Source organism: Orycteropus afer, unplaced genomic scaffold (genome assembly GCF_000298275.1).
Source record: "Orycteropus afer afer isolate SDZICR_OR568_19922 unplaced genomic scaffold, OryAfe1.0 scaffold00495, whole genome shotgun sequence".
NCBI lineage: Eukaryota > Metazoa > Chordata > Mammalia > Tubulidentata > Orycteropodidae > Orycteropus > Orycteropus afer.
Window position 1 is genome coordinate 1,239,922 of NW_006922082.1, and position 9,216 is coordinate 1,249,137.

At 43.6% G+C, this 9,216-nt stretch overlaps 1 protein-coding gene across 1 annotated transcript in view; it reads right to left on the reverse strand.

Annotated features, from left to right (window-relative positions):
- Positions 1 to 6,753, reverse strand: part of CCDC43 (coiled-coil domain containing 43) — a 12,330-nt gene extending 5,577 nt beyond the window's left edge. Inside the window, exons 1-2 of the mRNA XM_007955240.1 lie at positions 6,550 to 6,753; positions 1,787 to 1,874 (exon numbers count right to left, since the gene is read on the reverse strand). Of these exons, the coding sequence (XP_007953431.1) occupies positions 1,787 to 1,874; positions 6,550 to 6,753 (292 nt within the window). The remainder of the gene's footprint in view (positions 1 to 1,786; positions 1,875 to 6,549) is intronic.
- Between the last annotated feature and the right edge of the window lie 2,463 nt (positions 6,754 to 9,216).

Genomic DNA, 9,216 nt, shown 5'->3' on the forward strand with positions numbered 1-9,216 from the left:
TAAAACCAGACCAACCTTACAAGAGATGCTAAAGGGAGTCCTTTGAACAGAGAACCAAAAATAGCAAATAGCAACTGACCATTAATACACAAGATGACACAACCCAGAAACTACAGCTATGGACATATCCAAAATAAAATGAGCTTACAAGATTGTAAACAGGGAACCAGAAACATCAATTAGCAAGTGAGGACAATTACAAACAAAAAGAGGGAAAAGACTGTGTAGTTATAGGACTTCTAAATGGTGAGGACGTTAAGAGAGTTGCAAGATAGAATGGACTGTTACATTATGCTGAGTGAAACAAGTCAATCAAAAAAGGACAAATAATTGTATTAGTCCGTTATTGTAAAAGTTAAGGAAAGTTTTATCTATAGAAGGACATTTTCTTTGTTGGTTACCAGGGGTAGAAGGTAGGGGAGGCTGTTAGATAGATAGAGGTATGTATTGATTTGGGTGAAGAGAAGGGCAATGTACCAAATGTGAGTGACCAATATGACACCATTGAGGATGAGAAAGACATAGAGGGGTACGTGGGAGGTACAGACAACAAATATGAACCCTTTTGCACATACAGTACTGCATTGTCAGTGAAGGCTAACATGGGTATATGGATGGATAGATGAGTGGACAGGCTAAACAATTAGGTATGTCTATGAAATGGGGAGTGTACCCAAGAACATATATAGGGTTGGCAGACAATGGTCCTATAAGTTTATGTGAATGAGCAGAATTACCAGGTGTATAGTAGAGCTGACAAGGGGCAAGGTTGTGGTCACTGCTTGGTCATAGCCAGCTATCCAGAGGGACCGAGTAGCTGAACCTGTGGGCTTGGGACAATAGTCGCAGGAGGCATCAAGCTCAATTGGCATAACATACTATACAAAACATTGTTCCACCTCCTACTTTGGCGAGTAGTGACTAGGATTTTAAAAGCTAGCAAGCTGCCATCTAGATGCAACGATGGGGCTCTCCTCGTGCAGAGCAAAGAAGAATGAAGAAAACCAAAATTCATGGAAACAATTAGTCCTAACGACTGGTACACCATCCGATCTGCAGCCTATACAACTAGATGGTGCCCGGCTACCACTGCCATCCACTTGGAAGGGGATCTATGTAGGAGACCCTTGATAGAGAGAACAATGTGGAACAAAACTCAAAATCATTTGGAGGAAAGAAAAAAAAAAAAAGGTGGGGACCAGGTTTGCTGGTCTGATAGAGCCTGGTAAAACCACTGAGACTATGGCCCCTAGCTGCCCTTCAAGTCTGGAATTGTACCCACACCTGTGGTTTCCAGCCAAACAAAATACAGGCATTTGAGTTGAACATTTACCTCAAGTAGATACACTCCTAGGAGAGAACCATCATTGAGAGAGAAGGGGTGCTTATGCACAGGGAGACAGCTCAGGGGGCAGGAGTGTATGGAGGGATGGACACTGGGAAGAGGTAACTATGGGGAGGAAGTGGGAGGGGAGCTGTTGCATTGTGGTAAACTGTGGTCAATGACATGAGACAAAGTATATGTGAACTGCTGTATGGAAAGTGAATTTGCTCTGTAAATCTTCACGCAAATCACAATTACACACACACACACACACACACAAAATAAATAAATATAAAGAGGAAAAAAAAAATTTAACGTGAGCTGCTGGTGTTACCAGTTTAAATTATCTTAGAAAAAATGAATATCCAAAGGGGAAAACTAAAATTTCTCTCCCTAACAAATGTATGGTGAAAGCTGCTGGAAAAGGTACTGAAGGTTAAACAAAGAAACCCCAACTCTTACCTTCTTTTTTCACTTTGGTGACAACGTTCTGGGTTTCCGACCATCGTTCCACAATCTCCCGGCAGATATTAAGTAGAGAATCTTCTTCCTAGTTGGAAAAACAGACCAATTAATTTCCTCAGAGTGCCCTCAAAAATAACAGCAACCCAAAAATAGCCCAAGCAGAGAGCACGGATTCGGGAAGAAATCATGAGCGAGGTTTGGAATGTCATAGAATAGAGAGTTTCTCTTCTGAGGCTATGGAAAGAAAAGCAATCCTGTGTGTGTTCAGAATCCATACCTGCCAAGTCAAGAACATCCACTCCATCCTGCTAACTCTAGGAGAAAGAATTTCCACCAACCCAGGGTAGTCTTCCTCATTCTTTTGGAGCAAAAACCTGTTGGCTTAGTCAAAATTCTCCTCTGTGCAATCTTCATTGGATGATACATTCAACTCAGAACATTCTCCAAGGTTTATCAACTTTCATGCTGGGACATATCCGTAAGCTTACTGACACATAAAGAAGAGATAAATGAAGAGATGGTCTCCTGGCCAACCATTCCTTTTGTTTATTTTACATAAGCATTCATATTTTGCATGCCAATTCGTCTCCCTCCTCAGCATGGTGTAACAGAAAAAAACGTTGGCTTAATAAATAAACAACAAAGATGTTGGCTCTGGTGTCAGACATACTAAGTTTGAATCCCAGACCTATGAGCAAGTTTCTTACCTTTCTGAACTTCATTCACATCTTCCCAGGATTTTAGTGAAGCTTCCATGAGAATGTGTATAAAGTGCCTATCCTACTTGGCAAAAAACAGGCATTCAACAAATAGGAGTACTTCCCCATCTTTATTATGGCTGCCTCCACAGTGGTCACGTTCCACCCCTCATGGCCTCATGGCATAATGGCAGACTTCCCCTTTACCAAGTGCTCACCACATGCCAGGTACTGTTCTAAATTCTTTACATGAGATATCTCCATTCTTAAAACAGTCCCATGAAGTAAGTACTATTGCTAGTTTCAATCTGTTGTTATTGTTGTTGTTATGTTCCGCTGAGTCGGACCCGACTCACAGCGACCCCTCCTTGGGTTTCTGAGGCAGTATCACTACAGAAGTAGATTGCCCAACCTTCCTTCCGAGGAGTGGCTGGTGGGTTTGAACCGCCAGCCTCTGGTTAGCAGTCAAGTGTCTTAGGCACTATGCTACCAGAGCTCCTAGTTTCAATTTAGAGGAAGAAATCAAGTCATGGAGATTAAGAAATTTACCCAAGGACACACAAGACTAAATGGATTAAAGCAGTCAGGCTTGGAGCCCATGTTCTTAACCATTAAATTATACCATTTCTCCAAAGGAAAGGAAGGAGTCAGAACAGAGACCTATTTCAGAGGCCCTTATTTGTCCCCAGAAGAGGATTCCATCCTTCTAGAACATGTGCCAGATTTGCAGAACTTCCTTGGTCCAGAGCTCCAGGAGCTCCTGGACCCCCTAGAGGAAGTGGGAAATCAAAGGGAAAAAAAAGCACAGGAAAAAGAGTAGAGAGGCAAAAGAGAAAGAGAGCTATTGGAGGTGAAGGTGGTTTATTCCTCCAATTTCCTTGTCTGAATCAATTAGTTCAGGTATTCATTCATTCACTCATCTAGAACGTACTTGCTATGTTCAAAGCACTAAGATGAATGGGATTCTTCTATGAATGAGAAAGAGTGCCTGGCTTCATGACACTTACAATTTAGTGTTGTTGTCGTTGTTATGTGCTGTGGAGTCGGACCCGACTCATAGCGAGTCCTCCTTGGGTTTCTGAGGCAGTATCACTACGGAAGTAGATTGCCCCATCTCTCTTCCGAGGAGTTACTGGTGGGTTTGAACTGCCAGCCCTCTGGTTAGCAGTCCAGTGCCTTAGGCACTAGTAGGCTGGTATAAAAACAGCTGCCAGAAAACGTATACCTGACCAACCCTATTTAAAATTGCAACCCACCTCTCTACTCCACTCCTGATCCCCTTATAATGCTTTTTTTTTTTTTTTGCCCCGCAAAGCACTTATTACTTTCTAACATGTTGTTGTTGTTATCATGTGCCATAAAGTCGAACCCGACTCATAGCGACCCCTCCTTGGGTTTCCAAGGCAGTATCACTACGGAAGTAGATTGCCCCATCTTCCCTCCGAGGAGTGGCTGGTGGGTTGGAACCACCAGCCTTCTGGTTAGCAATCAAGTGCCTTAGGCACTATGCTACCAGAGCTCCTACTTTCTAACATACTACTATATAATTTACTGATTATGTCTTTTTGTTGGCTTTTTGTTGTTGGTGGTCTGTTTTGTTCCCTGATGTACACAAAAGACTTACAGCAATGCTGGGCATACAGTAAGCTCTTAATTAACATTTGATGAATGAATGAATCAATCAGTGCAAGTACTAATGGAGGGAATTAAGAGAAGGATGATAGAAAGCTTTAATTTACTGTTATTTTCTCAACTTTAACATTGTTCTTGAATCTTACCTCAAATTGTTGCTGACAAATTTCTTGGTTTCTAATATTGCATCTTAGCCTAGTCTGGTAACTGACCTGGCTATGCCTTTTGTTTTCCCTAGAAAGGGATCTGTGCAACCGTCATTGGATGATATAGTAAACCCAGAACATCAAGGGCTCCTGGCACTATAGCAGCCAGCCAGGCACAGAGAAAGTAACACTTGGGACTATGTGTTTAATACATATTTAATTCATTTGCCCTTGTTGCTCTGTAAAAATGCTTCCCAGCTGTTTCACAGACAGGATCCCTGCCTCACCATATAACTGCTGGTCAACTCTCGCACAGTCAGTTTCTACATGAAAAAGACTGAGAAAATTAAATATGGTGTTTGAATTGGGTGGGGTGAGTGGGTAGTCACCATTAAAAATAATTTTGTCTTCTGTAGTTTATGCAAACAAGAGGCAGATATAAAGCACCACAGATCCCTCTGATAACTTTGCTTCTTCTGTGAAGAAATCTAAAGCAAACTTTGTAAGCAGACATATGGCCCCAAATAAAGACACCATTTAAAACAACTGGTAAGGAGCTAGCAGAACCAACCCAAGTTATTTCAACTCCTTCATCATGGAGTCTTTAGAAAAACTTCCCTACTGGAAGAAAAACTCACTCAAATCGCTTGCCTCCTACTCTTCTCCCCTACAACTGCAATGTCAGGGTCCAAGGAAAGAATTTACTTTGACTGTTTTGTATTTCCACTGAACTTCAAAGGTGCATCACAAGCTGTGTTCGAGCTTTCCCATTTATAGCACAATCTCACCAGTGCAGGCTCTGGGAGTCAAGTGGGCCCTTGCCAGGAGGCCACGGAACAGCTGTACAGTGTTGTATTTCAAGTGTGTGCCCAATTAATGAACAGCACTTCTGCTCCCTCCACAAGATCCGCACAAAGGAAAGGTCAGCAAAGTACTTCTAGAACAGAAAAATGCTTTCTGTCTGTACTCCTCCCTCCTCTAATCTCTTTTTTAAAGTGTGTTACATGTATGTTCACAATACTTTTCAGTTCTCTTTAACAGTCTCTGAAAATTGGTTTTGAGGGTAACAAATTAACCCATTTTCCAACCTGTTCATTGTGATAGATGCCAGAGGATATAGCCTTTGATGGGCAAATGGTCCTCACTGTCAATCTGGTTTCCAGAACTCCACTAAACCAGGAATGCAGAGCTAATGCCGGCTTCTACACCATTTACTGACAGTGTGAGTAAATTTTATTTTTGAGCTTACTATGTTTAAAAGGAAACAATGTCATATACCACCACAAGCAGCACTTGTTACTTGTGACTAATACAATAAATGAGTGTTGGGGGTGGGGGAAGTAGACATGAAGGCAGCAGAAAACATCAGGTTAGAAAAGCAGGCATCCTAGTGGCTTACCACTTAAACACGGCTTAAAATGACTTCTTAAATCTGGTTCTAACAGGCTACTTCAGTATCAAACTTATCTCCTTTTTTTTTTAAAGCTTTCATTTCTCTCATCCCTCCTTCTTCTCCATTAATGATTAACCATCCATGGCTGCATAGTCGATTCTGACGCACAGCGACCCTATAGGACAGAATGGAACTGCCCCACAAGGTTTCCAAGGTTGTAAATCTTCACAGAAGCAGGCTGTCACATCTTTCGCCCGCGGAGCGAACTGCCGACCATTTAGTGAGCATCCAAGGGTTTAACCACTGCGCCACCAGGGCCTACCACCAATGATTAGTGCATTCTAAATACTGTAAATACTGTCAAGAACCACGCACAACAACTGCTTCAGTACCTCGGAGCCATGAAAATACCTCTACCACCAGCCTACCATTTTGGATTCCTATCTCCAAAATGGGAACCGAGTGGATACTTCTGCAGGCTTCTGTCACGGGACAGCCCTGGGCACTGGCGCTTAAAAGGCACAGAAATCCCAGAGGCCCCAGAGCATTTCACCGCCCCCTCAACACTGTCAGCGAATGGAGATGAAACTGGTCGTAAGATGTTAATGTTAAACTTCCATTTAAACATTTTAACGCCTTCGGAAGAACACTCAACTAACCCACAGGTATCCCAAGAGAGTGCTGTCGCCAAGAATAAGAAGCTCTTCCTTTCTATGCAACTGGTTGGGGAGCTCCCTCGCCTCGCGACCCAGGCCTCAGAGAAGGAGTATTTCTCTCCCAGATCAGACCAGTAACCGCCCAAGACCCTAAATAGGAAGAGAGGGTTGCGAAGTCCCGATAGCAGTCCTCAAGGACCGGCCTGAGCCTAAGAAACGTGTCTAGGCTTCTCACCAAGAAAGCAGAAAGGATGCCCTGCAGAGCGTCAAGCTTCTCTTCTTCCTCCTCCTCCTGCAGAACACCCAGGATATAGGCGCCGTACACAGCTCGGTCCACTCCTAGCGCCTCCAGCCTTCCGTCCAGCCACATCCCAAAGCCGCTGCCCCCACCATCACTCTCGGCACAGACTGCTGCGGCCGCTTCGCTGGGCGCCGCCATCTTGGGGTCAGGGTCCTGCCAGCCTCGGGGGTGCCTACCGCAGTGCCTGACGGGCCGCGCGGCGGGGCCACTGCGCATGGCGGACGAGAAATAAGGAGAAAGCTGGAATAAGGAAGCTGGCGGAGAGTCTCATATCACAGCTAGACAGTGGTAGGCCTGTTGGGCTGAGTCACCTGACCCTCAGTCGACTGCAAAACGCTTGGCTCTAATCGTGGAATAAATTACTGGAGAACCTGGGTTGGCTTTGGGGGAACTGCAGAGATCCCTGACCTGACTGCTTCATTCACCAAAGTATTGTTGATTACCTGCTGCAGCTGTTATTGTTAGGTGCCGTGGAATCAGTTCTGACTCATAGCAACCGACGTATGTACAACAGAATGAAACACTGCTCCATCTTGTGCCATCCTCACAATCATTGCTGTTTGAGCCCGTTTTTGCAGCCACTATGCCAATGCATCTTGTGAAGTAGAGAGTCTTCCTCGTTTTCACTGACCTCTACTTTACCAAGCGTGATGTCCTTATCCAGGGACTGGTCCCTCCTGATAACATGTCCAAAGTACGTGAGACAAAGTCTCACCATCCTTGCTTCTAAAGAGTGTTCAGGTTGTACATCCAAGACAGATAGATTTGTTTGTTCTTCTGGCAGTCCGCTGGCATCAATGCTTTGGTCTTATTCATTGTCCAGCTTTTGTACGCATGTGAGGCAATTGAAAGGTGCTCTGGTGGTGCAATGCCTAAGGCATTTTGAGTGTTAACCAGAAGGCTGGCAGTTCAAACCCACCATCCACACTGCAGAAGGAAGACTGGGCAATCTACTTCTGTAAAGATGTACCACCTCAGAAACCCGGATGGGGGTGGCTATGAGTCAGAATCCACTGGATGACAGTGGGTTTGGTTTTGGAGGCAATTAGGCCCCAAAGTGGCATCTTTCCTTTTTACGATTTTAAAGAGGTCTTTTGCAGCGCCCAGTATAATACATTGTTTGATTTCTTGACTGCTGCTTTCATGGGTGTTGATTGTGGATCCAGGTAAAATGAAATCCCTGACAACTTCAATCTTTTCTCCATTATCGTGATGTTATTTATTAGCCCGGTTGTGAAGATTTTTGTTTTCTTTATGTTGAGGTGTAATCCATACTGAAAGCTGTCATCTTTCACTTTCATCAGTTAGTGCTTCAAATCTTCTTCACTTTTCAGCAAGCCAGGTTGTGTCATCTGCATATCACAGGTTGTTAATGAGTCTTCCTCCAGTCCTGATGCCTCCTTCTTCATATAATCCAGCTCCTCAGATTATTTGCTCAGTATACAGATTGAATATATATGATGAAAAGATAACAACCCTGGTGCACACCTTTCCTGATTTTAAACTATGCAGTATCCCCTTCGTCTGCTGTAATGACTTCCTCTTGGTCTATGTATAGGGACCACATGAGCACAATTAAGTGTTGTAGAAATGTCATACTTCGCAATGTGATCCATAATTTGCTGCTAAACCCATTGCCTTCAAGTCGATTTTGACTCAGAGTGACCCTATAGGACAGAGTAGAACTGCCCCTACCCAAAAAGGTTTCCAAGGCTGTAAATCTTTATAGAAGCAGATTGCCTCATCTTACCCCCGCACAGCGGCTGGTGGGTTCAAACTGTGATCTTTTGGTTAGCAGCCAAATGCTTTAACCACTGCACCAGCAGAACTCCTAATTTGCAGCTAGGCACTGAAAATGCGAAGATGAATGTTACAAAATTTCTACCTTCAAGTGGTCTGCAGTCCAGTAAGAACACACATGTTTAAACAACTAATCACAACATTAAAAAAAAAAGCCAAACCTCCTGCTATTGGATGGCTTCCAACCTAAAGCGACCCTATACGACAGAGTAAAACTGCCATAGAGTTTCCAAGCTGTAATCTTTACAGAAGCAGACTGCCACATCTTTCTTCCAAAGGATGGATGGTGGGTTCAAATGCCAAACTTTCTGTTCACAATCAAGTCAAGTTTAACCACTGTGCCATCAGGGTTCCTGTAATTATAGTATCGCACTGCCTTTGAGTCAATTCCAACTCATAATGACCCTATAGGACAGATACAACTGCCCTCTAGAGCTTCCAAGGCTGTAAATCTTTAGGGAAGCAGACTGCCTCAGCTTTCTCCTGCAGAACAGCTTGTGGGTTCAAACCATCAACCTTTTGGTTAACAGCTGAATGCCTTACTCATTGTGCCACCAGAGTTCCTTAATTACAGTGTAGTGAGATTAATATTTTAATGAAATTGTGTTTCCATAACTTTTTGGTTTTCTTCATTCTTCTTTGCTCTCGACGAGGAGAGACCCATCGTTGCATCTAGATGGCAGCTTGCTAGCTTTTAAGATCTCAGTCGCTACTCACCAAAGTAGGAGGTGGAACAATGTTTTGTATAGTATGTTATGCCAGTTGAGCTTGATGTCCCCTGTGACTATGGTCCCAAGCCCA